We start from the raw sequence: 18370 nt of genomic DNA, 5'->3' as shown, positions 1-18370 counted from the left end.
TGGTGAGGGGCAGGCCACGCGAGGAAACAAGGACTCCTTGCTCTGCCCTGGCTTGGCCAGGAGAGGCAGCGAGGAGCCCAGGATCACCTTCCTTCCACTCCTTCCCTCTCCCCACTCAGCTCTCCAGGTGAGTCCGGGCCAGACGAGCGCTCACCACTCTGGCCAGAGTCATGAGAGTCCAGGCTCTGCTGCCCATCCTGCTCCTCTGCGTTCTGCTGCTGCAGGCCCGAGGAGGGCAACACAGCCAGAAGACGAACCGTAGGTGGTGGGAGAGGGGGCGGGAGGGGGCCGGGGAGGGGTGACGCGGCCAGTCTAAGGAGGACCTGGGAGTTCGAACTTTCCAGCACATCCTATTCGGACCACAGCACTGTGAAGACTCTGGTTCTTCCCAAACCATGGCCCTCCAGCCTCTTTATCTGGCTCTGGGAAGAGTGATGGGGGTGGAGGGGGAAACGGCATCTTTTCATTCCCCATCCCTCAAATCCAGAAACACGTGGTGCCTACAACAGGGAAAGATACACCTGAGCGAGAATCAGGTGGGAAAACAAACAGCTATTCTTTGGTTTATGCACACAGGTGACAGGTAAACATTCCGAGACATTCAGGGGAGTAAATGTAGAATGAAAGTATGTGGGAGAGCAACATTTGGGGTGCAAGGGTCAAGGTAAATTTATCTCAGAGGGAGCAGGATGGTGAGAGTGGAAGGGAAACACTGAGGGTGCTACTTGGCTGGGAAGCGGCAGGGATGGTGCAGACAGTGGCGGCATGAGAGGAGAGAGACGACGAAGGGGCAAGTTCATCTTCCTCTCTGGTCCCCGCGGATTGTGGAGAGTAGGGGAGAGTTAGCAGGTCATCCTCGCCTTTGTGGAGTTCTCAGGGATCGGGTGCAGGTTCTGAGGAGGTGACTTGGCCAAGGCCATGACTAATATGGGAGACGGAGTCCTGTTGCAGGATTATGGAGAGAGTCCAGGAAGCCCAGGCATCGAGGTCTATTGGGGAAGAGTAGGAGGAGTGGGATTTAAGATACTACCCATCACCAGGATCTGGTGAAGGGTGGAGGTGAGTTCCCTGAAAAATCCAAGTGTCTCCTGAGTAGATTTTGAGGTCTCAGGTCTCTGGGGAGGCTTTCAACTCGAGAGGAGTTCTCTGAGAAACCTGGTTCCATTGACCCTGCTTCTGCTCGTGCTCTTTTTAGATCTCAAAGCTAAAGCCTGTACGAAGCGGCCCACGGAGTTTACTTGTGGGAACCACTGTTCATACTTCCAGCACTGTCCACAAAATACCATATGCTGTTCAACCTTCTGCGGGAACATTTGCATGAGTGTCCTGTGAGTCAGAGAGCCTGGGGCCGTGCATCTTGCCCCCCCAGCCATCTCCGCAGACACTGTGCCTGCAGCTGAAGATAAGGACCTGACCCTGGACACAAGGATGTCAACAGGAATGCCACCCTGTCCAGCCAGTATCTGAACAACCTGTCCCTGTCAAATAAACCAGAACGAATGTGGAAGGACCTGCCTAGTTCACTCCCAGTGCCTGTGATCATGGAGAACCCAGCACAGACCCCAGAGGGCCCTTGCCTTTCTGGGTCTGGGTCTCTGATCTCTCCCCTTGTCAAGCTTCTCTGCTCCCCCTCCCTACCTCCCTCCTGCCTCCCTGCCAGGCCCCTGCGAGCCCAGCCCCCCTGTTCCTCTGCTCACTGAACCAGGACTCCTGGGGGAGGACCTGCTCGTGTGTGGCACCTCCTGGTCCGCAGGAGAACGTGCCTCGCCCGGAGCCACAAAGGGCCAAGTTCAACATGAGATGCCATGAGGCTAGACCCTGGGGCACAGAAGGGGAGGCCCCCGAGAAGGGCTCTTCTTAAACTTGGTCCACCCCCATCCCATCCTGCTCATCGTCCTTGAGGGGCTCAGGTCACTGTCTCTTTGCAACAAAGAAAGTGACTCCCAAGTGAGATGACATGTCCAAGGTCAAAGGAGAGGGAGAAGTTGTGGTCTGCTTGGAAGAGGAGGTTTCCTCTGTGCTCCCCTCTCTGCATCCCAGTGGGACGGTCCAGGGGGAGTGAGTCCTGTGCTGTCCCCACTCCAGCACCACCAACAGGCTGCTTGTGGAATGAGGCCTGGCTGCGATCCCTGAGACTCCAGGCTCTTCCTTTAACTGTGCGGTCCCAACCTTTCCTTATGGCCTCATCTTTCTTCTTTTTTTAATCCAGAGGGAGGAACAGTTGGTTCAGGGTGATGTGACAGGATTAATTGGCACAGGATGCCTTGGGTCTTGCCCCTGATTTCATGGTGAGTCAGTAGAAATTCCTCCCTGAGGTCCAGAGTCCCTACTACTCTGTACAATCACCACTTCTCTGATGTGGTCCTGGGACTAAGTCCAGAGACCAGGCGAGTGTGTCCAGCTGGGATGTGGGGTCAATTGTGAGGAACTCGGGAGGGCAGACCCTGCTGGAGGCGGGGATGTGGTGCTATGCTCCAGGCCAGTGGCTCCTGCTGAGCATCAGTGAAGGAGACATGCCATGCCTCCATCGGCCCAGAGCCTCTGACCCATCTCAGGAGCATCACAGGGCTTCTGGTACTGCAGGGTCTCCTCTTCTTCTGCTAAGAGCTGCCCTCAGACAAGGGGGCCTTAGGAAAGAGATCATGATCATAGGTGCCAGGCTGACCTATTCCTTTCCACAGTCTACCCTGCCCTAGAGAACTCAGAGGTTATCCCTGGAATGTTATGGATAGGAGGAATGCTTGCCTGGACGCCAGTGCATGTTCTGGTTTTATTGAAATAATTGAGTACCTCTTTATTACATAAAAAGGAGGAGTGGGGGTCCCTTGGAAGACCTTGAAATTTATGGAGGCAAAGGGAGAAACAAATGCAGATTCTGCTTCCATTTGGGTCTCCAAAAGATCAAGTCCCAGCCTGCAGAGAATTGCAAATCAGAGCTGATCTGTTTTGAGCCAACCAATCGCCTCATGGTTGCAATGACTTTTGCATGACTTGTTCTCATCCCCTGCTCTTCTCTATGTCAAGCATATGAAAGGACACTAGAAGTATCCTCCTCATCTCGTACATCACGATGGTGGTCAACTCCCACCTGCTCCATGCTTTGACTGCCCCCAGTGTTCACAGGAGGGTTCATACTGATGCCTTCATCAGCAAGTGTATTCCATCCCATGTCTCTAGCTGTCTGTGTCATAACTAGACCCAGAATGCCTAATTAAAAAGCTCCAGGAAGATATCTGGAATGCAGATGTTGGGGTTAGGTGCTGGGTGCAAGATTTGCTACTAAGAAATGCCCATCAGCCCAAATATATTGGTTCCTTGAACCATTCCAGGAAGATTTTCTTTCCAGAAGGAGATGTTCATAAGTCTAAAATAACATTATCTAGGAGTATGCGTGCACACATGCTGGGTCACTTCAGTTGTGTCCGACTCTTTGAGACCATATCTACTGTAACCCACCAGGCCCTTCTGTCCCTGGGATTCTCCAGGCAAGAATACTGGAGGAGATCTTTCCAACTCAGGGATCAAACCCGTGTCTCCTGCATTGGCAGGCGAGTTCTTTACCACTGAGCCACCAGGGAAGCCCCTGTGTGTGTATATATAAGGTTGACCAAAAAGTTCATTCGGGTTTGACCATAAGATCTTACAGGAAACCCCAAGTGGACTTTCTGACCAACCCTATATATATATATAGCTGAGCGTGAGTTCATATTGATATCTCTGATTTTAATCCAGTAACCCAGGGTTCATTCTAGCATTTTCCTTTTGCTTATTTCTAACTTCTCTCACAGAAACCTGGCTCTTATCTACCAGTTACTTACCTGTTCAATCTTTCATAGCTGTAAAATAGTTTTAGAACTGTTTACCCATACCCTGTGAAAAACAAATTCACCAGAGACCTGCTGTCTGAAAAATGGAAAGAAAGGGCTGCTTGCCAGTTACTCACATTAAAATGGCATGCGAGAAATAAACTTCTATTCTTGAAGTCCATGATTTAGCCTATTAGTTCTGAGGTAATCAAATGGGGAAGCAAGATTTGGAAGCAAGAGTTGGAAACTTATGTACACACTATGACAATAGAAGGGAGTGTAATAATAGCATTCAAGGGTAGTGGAATGGAGTGGAAAAAAAGTCAAGGACCGCTGCTGGCAGGTGAGTTTATTAGCCAAGGATTTACTCCTTCCCAGCCCTCAGTGAGAATGAACGGGAGTCTCAGTGGGAGGCTAGGCTTTTAGCTTCTTCAGTGATTAGCTGCAAGAGAAAAAGGTTAGATGTTTAGAGGCTCTGGAAATCTGGGAAGCAAGAATTCATGCCCAAACTTCATATTATTTATCTTTACCAGACCTTGGAACAAGAATACTTCATGTAACAACAGGAATTGTCCACTTCTGATTTGGAGGAGGGGATGGTATTAGTTCACTGAATAGATAAAGGTAGAAATATGGGATCTGGGTAAGCTAAGATGGTTCATGGTAAAGTCTGACTATGGATGCTATGGCTAGAAATCTGGACGAAAAAACAAAAAAAAACACCAAGCTGTTGAAATATAGAATGAAGACATCACAGGCATTGATTATATATTGAAAGAAACAAGGTGCCCCAAGCTGGTATCTTTGTCTATTTGCCAGTCAATTGGCTTCCAGGTTTAGCGGACATGGTCTTCTGCTACGTTTGTGCCTAGGATTTAGGACCTCAGCCTCTGTTTAGGGATAACAGCATCTGAGAAGAAGGTGAGAATCAGTGATGACACACATCCAAGCGTGCATCTCCAAACTCACTGTATTTTCCCAGCAGATGTTTCCACAGTAGGTCCAGCAGCACGTGTGATTTATTTTTACACATCTAAAATTTCTAGAACACCTGTTGTTACATTCTCGGATGGTTGGCTGTCCCCAGCACTCCTGAAGGAGCAATTCCCTCCTGAAAATGAGATGAGATGGTAAGACATTGGTGGGGCCATATAGACAAGTGTGGGAAGAGAAGTCCTTCATAAGCTTAACAGCTTATGTTAAGCTAGAGGGCCCCTCTAGGGGCCCCTCCTAGAATCCTGGCCCCAAGTCCCCACTAAAGTACCTATCTTCTAAGAAAAATCCCCTTCCTTAGCCTCCTTATTGTATTTTCACTGACCCCATTGCATCTTTACTAAACTCTTAGACCTCTCTGCTCCCCAAGTCCTATAGTGTTGCAGACTTCTGGGTCCTCTTTGAACATCCTAGAGATAGGACTCCATATACTCCCAGCATTCATCTGCCCTCCTATAAAAGTTACATCTTTATAACGGGAGATCTCAGAGTCTGAGATAACCTCTACCCTCGTTATCATACCTATTTCACAGCATGGGAAACTAGACCAGGGAAAGTAAGGAATAGATTTGCCTCACTTTCTTCCCCTCCTTGCTGACCCTGCCTTTAATGTAACTCAGCTTCAGGACTTCTCTGGTGATCCAGTGGTTAAGAATCCGCCTTCCAATGCAGGGGACATGGATTTGATCCCTGATTGGGGAACTAAGATCCTACATGCTTCAGGGCAACTAAATCTGCATGCCACATCTAGAGAAAAAAAAAATCATCCTATTAAAAAAAATAAAGTAATTCAGCCCCTCTCTTCTCTCTCTCATTTTCTTGGCCCCCTCCATTGATTTCATTTTCTCATCATATGGCCCCCAACATTGCTCCACTAAAGACCCATCTCATGTCTCTTTTCCATCTTTTTACATTCTGAAATATCCTACCAATGGGTCAGCTTTAACTCAAGCAGTCATTCCATTGCATTGGACTTCTGAAATATCCTACCGCTAAATTAAGGGTATATATCAAGAAATGCCATTTGGTAATCATCAACGTGCACACAGTTAGGACACAGAGCTTCTGGAAGAATGGGAAAATATGGTAGCTCTGTACTGGTGCCCCCTCTCCTCCAAGATAGCCTGACATGGGAAAATATTATATCCTTATAATTTATGGAATGTATCTAAAAGCTGACACATAGTCATTGATACTTTTAAGGTTGGAAGAAGAAACATTGAAGGATCTCAGCTTGGGAATTTCTTGGATCTCTGTCTGTAGAAAAGTATCTATACACAAATGCTTCAACAGGTGATCCAGGGAAGTGAGTCCTGGGTCAGATGTATCAGGCATGATACTTCTTCATTTGTCCAGAAATAAGCACAGCCCCATCATGCCCTTTTGATCCTCAATCCAGCCTCATCACCTGCTGCTATATCTTTCCTTCACTCCTCCCAGCACAGACAGTAGTACCATACAGAGGAACATCATGAGGAGAGGTATCCAGAACTTCATGATGCTGACCATATATATACGTCTGAATAGGTGTTGTCAGGAGTTCTTTCCTTTGCAGTTGCTTCTAGAGATCAAAAGACACAAATAAAGACAGCTGGGAAGCAAGAGGAAAATTCTCATGGAATTTCTTTACACTCTGTCCTCTAATGATTCTTCCTTGACCTTCACCACCCAACCACAGGTACAAACCAATTCTGGATGTTGACTTTGCTAAAAGATATCTCTCCATCTCAAGTTTCATGCCTTCCTTTTGCAGGAACCCGAGCCCCCCCACCCCTGCTTTTTTTTAATGTGCTATCTTCCCTTGATTAAAAAATAACTCAAGGGATTCCTGGTAGTCCAGTGGTTACGAATCTGCCTGCCAACACAGGGGACATGGGCTCAATTCTTGCTCCAGGAAGATCCCACATGCTGCAGGGCAATGAAGCCCATGCGCCACAACTACTGAGCCACCACTCTAGAGCTTGAGTGCCGCAACTGCTGAAGTCTATGTGCCTAGAGCAAGTGCTCCACAACAAGAGAAGCCACCACAATGAGAAGTCCGCACACCGCCACTAGAGAGAGCCAGCAAATAGCAACAAAGACCGAGTGCAGCAAAATAGATAAATACATCTTCAAAATAATGATAATTCAAATTTAGTGTTCAAGACAAGCTTCATGCCTTCCTTTTGCAGGAAAACCTTTTTTATTTTTATTTTTTTGCACGTGTGTGTTATTTTCCCTTGATTAAAAAAATGACTCAGGGGCTTCCCTCGTGGTCCAGTGGTTAGGAATCTGCCTTCCAATGCAGGGAACTTGGGTTTGATCCCTGGTCAGGAAACTAACTCACACAGCACAACTAGAGAGCCCATAAACTGCAACGAAAGATGAGCGTGCTGCAACTGAGACCCAACGCCAAATAAATAAATAGAATATTTTTTAAAAGAAAAAAAAAGGAAGTAAGTGGTCAGGGAAAGATATCACAATAAACCAGCTGGTAAAGAGATGAATTCAGCCAGATCAAGACAACCACAAGTGAGCAACTTCCATCATTTGGGTGGGGGAAAACTCAAGCCATGAAACCACCCATGACAGAGTCAATTTGAAGCAGTACCAAGTCCAGAAAGTACAAAGTTCAAGAGCACAACACTGCCTGCCAGAAGGAGCTGTCCTGACCCCTTTATCTATTCTTGCTCCACCACCTCCAAAATGGCTCTTAGCTACCTGCAGGAGGAGAGGAAAGAGCAAGGAAACTGACCACTCTCTTTCTAGGTGTGGAGGGAACAACCATTTTAATTCAAGCGTAGTGTTTCAACTGTGCTTGGGCTTAGACTTTTTTCTAAATTTATTATATTATATTATGAATAATATATTTTAGCATATAATATACTATTATATTTTAAATTTAGGCAGTGACTAGAAAAGTCTAGTTCTATACCCAAGCTCTCATATAGAACCAAGAAATGAGGTAGCTCTTCTGGATATATTTAAATGGGACAAAGGACAAGACTTTCAACATATTACTAGTAACATTCCCAGTGAATATTAATGATATGTGTACCAGTAACACAGATTATTAATATTTTCCCATGGATCATAAGACATCTGAAAATTTGTGACTTCTATTTCTTCAGGGGGAAAAATGTCTTTGGAAACCTCCTTGCAACTGAAATTCGGTTAAATGCATTTGTAAATGTGGAGATCCTTGGACAAAGGATACTGCCTGTCTCAAACCCTAAGTGGGGTTGGTGCCAGTTTTTCCTGTTTTAAGATTAGTTTATTCTCAAAAACAGACTCACAGACTTAGAGAGGGAACTTATGGTTACCAGGGGGGAAGGGCGGTCTGGAGTGATAGTTAGGGAGTTTGGGATTAACAGGTACACACTGCTATATTTAGAGTGGAAGGACTTCCCTGGGGGTCCTGTGTTTAAGATTCCTAAATTCCAATGCAGAGGGGCACAGGTCGTATCCCTGGGGAACTAAGATCCCGTATGCCCCACATGCCTCATGCCATGGCCAAAGATTTTTTTTTAATTTTAAAAATTAAAACTGATAACCAACAAGGACCTACTGTATAGCACAGGGAACTCTGCTCAATATTATGCAACAATGGGAAGAGAATTTGAAAAAGCATTTTTAAAAAATAAAAGAAAAGAGAGGTAGGATGAACTGGGAGATTGGGAATGATAAATGTACAAATGTATATACAGATACATGTATACATGCATGACGCAGATGGCTAATGAGAACCTACTGTACTGCACAAGGAACTCTACTCCATGCTCTGTGGTGACCTAAATGGAAAAAAAAGCTATATGTATATATATATATATATATATATGTATATATATATATATGTAGAGCTGATTTACTTTGCTGAACAGAAGAAACTAACACAACAGTGTAAAGCAACTATACCTCAAAATTTTTTAAGTACAATTTAATTTTATCAATAATGGCTGTGGTTTCTCATAGCCTGAAAGAGTTAGACATATAAAAGGAACCTAGAGACACGTAACTCTAAAATGTTTAATTATTAAAAAAATTGGTTTATTTTACCAACAGGATATACATCCTGTCTTATCAATAGGAGGGAAATTCTCTCCCACTTGACACCACACTGAAAACTGTCAGTGTGGCACAGACAGTAAATTCCTGTGACTTTCTGGAGTCAGAGATTCAAATTCCTGTGAATTCCCAACCCCAACATGCCTAGTTTAATATAAGCTATGTGTTTGGCTAACCACCTAATTTCTCAAAGACTCAGTTTCCCTGGATGTATTATTTTTGGGCTCCAAAATCACTGCAAATGGTGACTGCAGTCATGAAATTAAAAGATGCTTGCTCCTTGGAAGAAAAGCTATGATAAACCTAGATAGCATATTAAAAAGCAGAGACGTCACTTTGCTGTCAAAGGTCCGTATAGTCAAAGCTATGGCTTTTCCAGTAAATAGACGTAAGGGTTGGACCGTAAAGAAGGCTGAGCGTGGAAAAACTGATGCTTTTGAACTGTGGTGTTGAAGAAGACTCTTGAGAGTCCCTTGGACTGCCAAAGAGATCAAACCAGTTAATCCTAAAGGAAATCAATCCAGAATATTCATTGGAAGGACTGATGTTGAAGTTGAAGCTTCAATAGTTTGGCCACCTGATGAGAAGAGCTGACTCATTGGAAAAGACCCTGATGCTGGGAAAGATCGAAGGCAGGAGGAGAAGGGGACGACAGAGGGTGAGATAGTTGGATGGCATCACCGACTCAATGGACATGAGTTTGAGCAAGCTCCGGGAGATGGTGAAGGACCAGGAAGCCTGGCATGCTTCCTTGGGGTTACAAAGAGTCTGACACGACTGAGCAACTGAACAATATGGGGATGATATATCCACATAGCAAACGTTGACTATATGAAGCACTAGCAAAAAAATTTAAGTTTTAAGTTTTAAAAATTAAAAAATAAAGCCTCTTGGCATATGTTACAAATTATAAAATAGGAAAATATAGAAAATTTGAGGGATTTCCCTCTTGGTCCAGTGGCAGACTTTGCCTTCCAACGCAAAGGGGTTTGGATTCAGTACTTGGTTGCGGAGCTAGATCCCACAGGCCTTGCAGCCAAAAAGTCAAAACATAAATAAAAGAAGCAATATTGTAACAAATTCAATAAAAAGACTTTTAAAAATGGTCCACATCAAAAAAAATCTGTTAAAAAATAATAAAATAAAAATTGAGGCACATAGACAGTTAGCTGGGTTGCCTTTAACTTCTAAAAAACTGCTATTTGGAAAAGATTTCAAAATTACAAGAGTAAGACTAGTCAAAGAACTTCTAAACAGTAAACATACTGTTTACTCAGATTCACCTATTTTAAGAATTTACCCCTAATTGCTTTCTCTCTCACATGTGTGTGCATGTATGTATGTATATATATATATATATATATATATATATATATATATATGCCTAAGCCATTTGAGGGTAAGTAGATACATCATGATTCTTATTTAGGAATAATACTTCAGTGAGTATTAACAATAGGAACATTCTCTTCTGTGATCACAGTACAACTTCATTAAATTGAACATTTCTAAAATCTTTTTATCGAATCTACCATCAGTATCCCATTGTGTAAATTCACCCAACAATGCCCTTTATCTTTTATGAGGTTGAAATTTTTGATGACGCTAGACAATTTTTTCTTTTACTTAAACATTCCTCATGTGGGGTTTGTTTGCAGTTTCTTCGTGATTAGGTGCAGGCTATACGTTCTCCCTGAGACTACTCAGAAGACAATACACAACGGCCCACGTGTTGCCAACAATAGTGTCATGTGTATTGTAGACAATACGTGGTGACTCGGTGTCCATCTGTCTCATCTTTCTCTCACTTTCTCCATTTGAACATCAAGGACCATTACTTCTTTCTGGGAGCATGATTTGGACACAAGCCACAAATGAAAGCATTTTCAGGCTCACATTTCCAGCCCCAAGATTCTGACCCTCACCTACCTCTGAAGTTGTTGGAGTTGGAAGTGCCGGTATTTATATGACTGATGGCTCTTCTTCCTGGTCTCTGCGAACTGCCGAGCCCTTGCACATGGGGAATCTGATGAGCAGAACAGAGCTCGAAGGTTCAGAATGTAATCATGGTTCTGGTTGTGGCAGATCTGGGAGTTCTGCCAGTAAGTTGGGTACATGTAGAACATTATCCCTAAATTCCTATAAAAAGTACTCAAGGAGTACTTTTTTTTTTAATCTCTTTGTGCTGCAGGTAATACAGGTAAAAGCCAAAGACTGGAGAACTGCAGGAGCCTTCCCTCCCCCAACACACACATTTCCTGGATGTCTGGGTGATTGTAAGGGTAGTGAAGGATCTGCATCTCTCTTTTTTGCTGACATGTGTGTGATGACTTTTGTAACATCCTATCCATCTCTATGTTAACTTGTCCATGGTTAGCACCAGCCTAACACTACCTGCAATGGCCCCCCACTCCAGTTCTCTCACCTGAAAAATCCCATGGACGGAGGAGCCTGGTGGGCTGCAGTCCATGGGGTCGCTAAGAGTTGGACATGACTGAGTGACTTCACTTTCACTTTTCACTTTAATGCATTGGAGAAGGGAATGGCAACCCACTCCAGTGTTCTTGCCTGGAGAATCCCAGGGACAGAGGAGCCTAGTGGGCTGCCATCTATGGGGTTGCACAGAGTCGGACACAACTGAAGCGACTTAGCAGCAGCAGCAGCACTACCTGAGCACAATGTCCTGTGGGTTTTGAGCTACTGAAAAAACAGAGCTCTGCCAAGAGAGCTTGGAAAGGCCACCTAATACGGAGATTTACAACACAGACTTAACCTGGATTCAAATTCTAGTTCCACTTACTTTGGGTGAGTCACTAATCCTCTCCATGCATCAATTTCCTCACTGACAAAGTGGATTAATAGCGGTGCTTTCCTCATAGGGTTATTGTGAGGGTTCCCTGAATGATTATCTGTTAAGCATTTAGAACCAATGTCTGAATTAAATCAACAAATGAGAGTGTTACCCAATGAAGTGTCAAGCATCACCCAGTTTAATACCAAATTTACTACCTGCCAGATATTTAACATGTATTAGCTAGTACTCTCAATGACCCTATGAGTTTAGTACCATCATTCTTATTTTACAGATGCAGAAACTGAGACATAGAGGAGTTAAGCAACTCCTTGAAGTTCTTAAGGGCAAGATATAAATAAATAAATAAGAAAGTAAACAAGTAAATAGATACAGCGTAATTGTGGCTATCTAATTTTAGCTGTTTTCAGAAAATCCATACAGATCAATAAGGAGCAAATAAATCACTCCACACATAACCCTCAGCCTAATGAGGAAATAGAGAATGTTACAAATTTCAGTTAGGAGAGAAATAAACACCCCAACTAGCAGGTGCAGTGTTGGAGTCCATGTTTGCGCATGCCTGCCTAGTCACTCAGTCACGTCCAACCCTTTGTGACCCCATGGACTGTAGCCCACCAGGATCCTCTGTCGATGGGATTTTTTAAGCAAGAATACTGGACTAGGTTGCCATCTCTTTCTCCAGGGGATCTTCCCGACCCAGAGATCGAACCTGTGTCTCTTGTGTCACAGGCGGATTCTTTACCTGCTGAGCCATCAAGGAAGCAGAGACATACGAAGACCACAGAGACTGCATGCCTGTAAATGAGGTAGGGGCACTGGGCTTAGGCCAGGACACAGATAAAATAACCCTCAGAAAATGGAAGTCTGAATGCAAATGGAGGAATGCTGAGAAAAAGGCTGACATCTACAACAGATCCCTGGATTCTGAGAAATCAAAAAGAAAGGTGCAAGTACAAGAAACCCTAAGTAGGCAAACACAGGAAGACACCATTTCTCAGAGTGCCAACGGTGACACAGAAAGGGCAGTGCCTCTTGTAGACTTAGAGGCCGTGGGAAAGGATGAAGCTAGAGAGGAAGTCAGTGGGTCCTCAGAGTCCACACACCTGATTGTACAGGTGACTCATTTCCTCTGGAACTGATCAAGCTCAGTCTCATTTATAGCATTTCCATTTGACAATGAACTGCCTCTATGCACTGCCCCCCATTTTGAGACTTCATAGATCAGATAACCCCCAAGTTGCGATGGAAGCTTTCAGTTGCAGAGTGGTTTGATGTCCCCTGGTTAGACATGGGTCTTTACCAGGGTTTGCTGGCAAGGAAAAAGCTGCTTCAAAAATGGAAACCATCTGGCAACAGAAGAGAAAGTCTGACTCAACACAGGTGTGCATTCTTTGATTCTCCTACTGGAACTTGCAAAGAGACCAGTCAGCATCTTAATCAACCACAGACACTTTGTATAATGCATGTACTAGGGGCTAAGACCCAAGGGGCAGGCAACTTGCAAAATATCCTGGACCTGTTGCAGAAATATTCCTTAATCTGTATTCCACTCAAAACTAGCAGCCTTGGACTCCCCTGCTGGTCCAGTGAACGAGAATCTGCCTGCCAGTGCAGGGGATGTGGGTTCAATCCCCTGTCTGGGAAGGTTCCACATGCCGCGGAGCAATTAAGCCCGTGTTCTAGAGCCCAAGAGCCACAACTACTGAGCCGGCATGCTGCAAGCACTGAAGCCCATGTGCCTGTAACCAGTGCTCTGTGACAAGATAAGTCACTGCAGTGAGAAGCCCATGCACAGTAACAAAGAGTAGCCCCAGTCGCTGCAACTAGAGAAAGCCCACATGTGGCTCTCAGGACCCAGTGCAACCGAAAATAAAAATTAGTGAATTAATTATTTTAAAAAACTATCAACCTTCTGTTCCCCCAGAAAGTCAATAAGAGCAGAGTGCCCCCAAAGTGGCCTTTATTGTCTCCAAAATCCAAAGAGCTCCACCAAGGGAATTCCTTGGAGGTCCAATAGTTAGGACTCGGTACTTTGATTGCTGTGGTCTGGGTTCAGCCCCTAGTTAGGGAACTAAGATCCTGCAAGCTGTGGGTCACGGCCAAAAAACAAAATGACGGCAACAAAGCAGAGCCCCACCACGTCCTGTGTCTTTCTTCACGGTGGGCAGCAGAAGGTGCAGCAGCTCGTCTGCTGCCTCCCAGGGTCTTTCCTATAAGCCTGGACAACTGGATCTCTGGAAATGTTACCAGCAGAGCAAGTCCTGGACTATCGTCAGGTGTCAGACTTCTGTCAGTCTGGACTATTGCCCCACCCTCTGGCATGCAAGTGCTAAAGCATCTGGGGTGTCTGCTATTTCCATTTTCTATGGACAGTGAGCAGAGTGTCCTAGGTATGATGAAGCTGGCGTGATGGTCCATGGAATACCAAGGAATCAAAGTCTCTTCAGACTATGAAGTCAAAAGCCCAAAGAGATGAATTAGTCCTGAAGTAAGACACTGAGGGTCTATTGCTAGGTCTGTACATGGGAGAAAGCTACTTCCGATTGTCTTGGTTGATAGGAACGAGAGGTAAAAATTTGCTAGAAGACTGGAACCTGAGAGGACAACAAATCATGCAATAAATAAATATATAGACAGACAGACAGGCAAATAGATAAATGAATGAGTGAATAAGGCATAGCAACCAGGAGCCCATGTGTTTGTCACAAACAGATCAGTCCTGATCTGCGATTTTCTGTAGGCAGGGACTTGACCTTTTGGAGACCCAGATCATGGCAAACTCTGCACTTGTTTCCTCCTTTGTCTCCATAGATTTCAAGGTCTTCCAAAGGACCCCCCACTCCTCCCTTTTATGTAATAAAGAGGCCATTGTTTATTCTAATAAAAATAGAACATGAAGTGGTAGCCGGGCAAGCACTCCTCCTAGCCATAGCGTTCTAGGTGTGGCCTCTGAGTTCTCTAGAGCAGGGTGGACTGTCCAGAGAGGGTCAGGGCACCAGTTACCACAAGGGAGAAGAACAGCTGCTTCCAGTAAAATTCATGGTCCACGGTGTCCACCAGTGGCAAGGAATAGGTCAGCCTGGTATCTATGATATACCCATGAAGTAGGACACAATGGACTTGGACTTGGGAGGTCATTCACTATGTGGTCCCCTGGCAGGTAATTTTGCCTCTCTTAATAGTCTGTCCCACGGTGTTTGAGGGGATAGCCAAGCTTGGGAAAACGCTTGCAGAGTGAGGTTATCTGAGGAAGTACCACATAAGAGCTCCTTTAGAGCATGCCCTTAGCACCCAACTACCTCCAATGATGTCTGAATTGCTAGTGGATCATGATCTCTTTCCTAAGGCCCCCTTGTCCAAAGACAGCTTCTAGCAGAAGTGGAGGAGACCCTGCAGTACCAGAAGCCCTGTGATGCTCCTGAGATGGGTCAGAGGCTCTGGGCTGATGGAGGCATGGTGTGTCTCCTTCACTGATGCTCAGCAGGAGCCACTGGCCTGGAGCATAGCACCACATCCCCGCCTCCAGCAGGGTCTGCCCTCCCAAGTTCCTCACAATTGACCCCATGTCCCAGCTGGACACACTTGCCTGGTCTCTGGACTTAGTCCCAGGACCACATCAGAGAAGTGGTGATTGTACAGAGTAGTAGGGACTCTGGACCTCAGGGAGGAATTTCTACTGACTCACCATGAAATCAGGGGCAAGACCCAAGGCATCCTGTGCCAATTAATCCTGTCACATCACCCTGAACCAACTGTTCCTCCCTCTGGATTAAAAAAAGAAGAAAGATGAGGCCATAAGGAAAGGTTGGGACCGCACAGTTAAAGGAAGAGCCTGGAGTCTCAGGGATCGCAGCCAGGCCTCATTCCACAAGCAGCCTGTTGGTGGTGCTGGAGTGGGGACAGCACAGGACTCACTCCCCCTGGACCGTCCCACTGGGATGCAGAGAGGGGAGCACAGAGGAAACCTCCTCTTCCAAGCAGACCACAACTTCTCCCTCTCCTTTGACCTTGGACATGTCATCTCACTTGGGAGTCACTTTCTTTGTTGCAAAGAGACAGTGACCTGAGCCCCTCAAGGACGATGAGCAGGATGGGATGGGGGTGGACCAAGTTTAAGAAGAGCCCTTCTCGGGGGCCTCCCCTTCTGTGCCCCAGGGTCTAGCCTCATGGCATCTCATGTTGAACTTGGCCCTTTGTGGCTCCGGGCGAGGCACGTTCTCCTGCGGACCAGGAGGTGCCGCACACGAGCAGGTCCTCCCCCAGGAGTCCTGGTTCAGTGAGCAGAGGAACAGGGGGGCTGGGCTCGCAGGGGCCTGGCCAGGGAGGCAGGAGGGAGGTGGGGAGGGGGAGCAGAGAAGCTTGACAAGGGGAGAGATCAGAGACCCGGACCCAGAAAGGTGGAGGCCCTCTGGGGTCTGTGCCGGGTTCTCCATGATCACAGGCACTGGGAGTGAACTAGGCAGGTCCTTCCACATTCGTTCTGGTTTATTTGACAGGGACAGGTTGTTCAGATACTGGCTGGACAGGGTGGCGTTCCTGTCGACATCCTGTATCCAGGGTCAGGTCCTTATCTTCAGCCGCAGGCACAGTGTCTGCGGAGACGGCTGGGGTGAGGGGTGGGGGGCAAGATGCAAGGCCCCAGGCTCTCTGACTCACAGGACGTTCATGCAAATGTTCCCGCAGAAGGTTGAACAACATATGTTATTTGCTTGACATTCTCGATCAGCTGTGCAGGGGATTTTGCACATATATATTTTGGGTCTTTTCTCACACTGCTTGATTTCTGGGGGTTGCTGCTTTTCTGAAACAGAGCAGACGAAAGGTCAGTGGAACCAGGCCCCTGAGAATACCTCTCTAAAGCTTAAAACTTCCAAGACCCCAGACACAGGCCCACTCATGACTCTTGGACTTTTCAGGGAACTCACCTCCGCCCTTTACCAGATCCTGGTGATGGGTAGTATCTTAAATTCACTCCTCCTACTCTTCCCCAATAGACCTCGATGCCTGGACTTCCTGGACTCTCTCCATAATCCTGCAACAGGACTCCGTCTCCCATATTAGTCATGGCCTTGGCCTAGTCACCTCCTCAGAACCTGCACCCGATCCCTGAGAACTCCACAAAGGCGAGGATGACCTGCTAACTCTCCCCTACTCTCCACAATCCGCGGGGACCAGAGAGGAAGATGAACTTGCCCCTTCGTCGTCTCTCTCCTCTCATTCTGCCACTGTCTGCACCATCCCTGCCGCTTCCCAGCCAAGTAGCACCCTCAGTGTTTCCCTTCCACTCTCACCATCCTGCTCCCTCTGAGATAAATTTACCTTGACCCTTGCACCCCAAATGTTGCTCTCCCACGTACTTTCATTCTACACCTACTTCCCTGAATGTCTCGGAATGTTTACCTGTCACCTGTGTGCATAAACCAAAGAATAGCTGTTTGTTTTCCCACCTGATTATTGCTCAGGTGTATCTTTCCCTGTTGTAGGCACCACATGTCTCTGGATTCGAGGGATGGGGAATGAAAAGATGCCGTTTCCCCCTCCACCCCCATCACTCTTCCCAGAGCCAGATAAAGAGGCTGGAGGGCCGTGGTTTGGGAAGAACCAGAGTCTTCACAGTGCTGTGGTCCGAATAGGATGTGCTGGAAAGTTCGAACTCCCAGGTCCTCCTTAGACTGGACGGGTCACCCCTCCCCCGCCCCCTCCCGCCCCCTCCCCACCACCTACTGTTCGTCTTCTGGCTGTGTTGCCTTCCCCCCGCCTGCAGCAGCAGAATGCAGAGGAGCAGGATGGGCAGCAGAGCCTGGGCTCTCATGACTCTGGCCAGAGTGGTGAGCGCTCGTCTGGCCCGGACTCACCTGGAGAGCTGAGTGGGGAGAGGGAAGGAGTGGAAGGAAGGTGATCCTGGGCTCCTCGCTGCCTCTCCTGGCCAAGCCAGGGCAGAGCAAGGAGTCCTTGTTTCCTTACGTGGCCTGCCCCTCACCACAGCCCACTCCTGTGACATGGGGCTCCTACAGGGACGGTCCTCCTCTCACAGCTAATCTTCCTCTTTTGTGAACAGTTTTTTTTTTTTTTTCTGGAAGATGTAACTATTTCTATTTTGTAATTACAAAATAATTTATAAGAAAAGAGACAAAGAGTGTTAAAAAAAGATGATCATCTCACTGCCTGGAATTAACATGGGCCCTGTTATACTGTCTTTCTAGTTCTTTGCATATTTGCATGTACAGTTCTTTGTCTTCTCACATTTTGAATCACCCAGCTTTTGTTACCCATCCTCTCCACTCTTAATGAGTATTGTAAATATTTCACAAAATGTGATTTCTCATAATTGCACAGCCCTCACTTAACATAAATGCCTATTGTCAAGCATCTGTATTACATTATGGAGAAGGCAATAGCACCCCACTCCAGTACTCTTGCCTGGAAAATCCCATGGACAGAGGAGCATGGTAGGCTGCAGTCCATGGGGGTTGCTAAGAGTAGGACATGACTGAGCGACTTCACTTTCACTTTTCACTTTCATGCATTGGAGAAGGAAATGGCAACCCACTCCAGTGTTGCCTGGAGAATCCCAGGGATGGGGGAGCCTGGTGGGCTGCCATCTGTGGGGTCGCACAGAGTCGGACACGACTAAAGCGACTTAGTAGCAGCAGCAGCAGTATTACATTAATTACTGATTATCTGGACAATATCCTGTTGAACATTTTTATTC

General features: G+C 46.3%; 2 protein-coding genes across 2 annotated transcripts; one reads left to right on the top strand and one right to left on the bottom strand.

Annotated features, from left to right (window-relative positions):
- Nucleotides 1-118: 118 nt before the first annotated feature.
- Nucleotides 119-1584, top strand: LOC129625121 (protein WFDC10B-like). The gene is made up of 2 exons (XM_055543268.1): nt 119-258; nt 1196-1584. The coding sequence occupies exons 1-2, from the start codon at nt 171-173 to the stop codon at nt 1330-1332; spliced, it is 225 nt and encodes a 74-aa protein (XP_055399243.1). The 5' UTR covers nt 119-170; the 3' UTR covers nt 1333-1584.
- A 2625-nt stretch (nt 1585-4209) lies between these two features.
- WFDC11 (WAP four-disulfide core domain 11) lies at nt 4210-6308 on the bottom strand. Its single transcript, XM_055543283.1, has 3 exons — nt 6208-6308; nt 4776-4917; nt 4210-4248 (listed from the first exon to the last, which is right to left on the bottom strand). The coding sequence occupies exons 1-3, from the start codon at nt 6306-6308 to the stop codon at nt 4210-4212; spliced, it is 282 nt and encodes a 93-aa protein (XP_055399258.1).
- Nucleotides 6309-18370: the final 12062 nt, after the last annotated feature.

Source organism: Bubalus kerabau, chromosome 13 (genome assembly GCF_029407905.1).
Source record: "Bubalus kerabau isolate K-KA32 ecotype Philippines breed swamp buffalo chromosome 13, PCC_UOA_SB_1v2, whole genome shotgun sequence".
Lineage (NCBI taxonomy): Eukaryota > Metazoa > Chordata > Mammalia > Artiodactyla > Bovidae > Bubalus > Bubalus kerabau.
Note: the sequence above shows the minus strand (reverse complement) of the source record. Positions and strands in the feature narration are given on the sequence as shown.

Bases quoted from the DNA above. Each gene is read 5' to 3' on its own strand.
- LOC129625121 (XM_055543268.1), top strand. From the start codon at position 171: ATGAGAGTCCAGGCTCTGCTGCCCATCCTGCTCCTCTGCGTTCTGCTG. The intron at 259-1,195 runs GTAGGTGGTGGG...TGCTCTTTTTAG, and splicing joins ACACAGCCAGAAGACGAACC to ATCTCAAAGCTAAAGCCTGT.
- WFDC11 (XM_055543283.1), bottom strand. From the start codon at position 6,308: ATGGTCAGCATCATGAAGTTCTGGATACCTCTCCTCATGATGTTCCTC. The intron at 4,918-6,207 runs GTGATGAGGCTG...TCTCATTTTCAG, and splicing joins AAGGAAAGATATAGCAGCAG to GAGGGAATTGCTCCTTCAGG. The intron at 4,249-4,775 runs GTGAGTTTGGAG...TTTCTCTTGCAG, and splicing joins ACATCTGCTGGGAAAATACA to CTAATCACTGAAGAAGCTAA.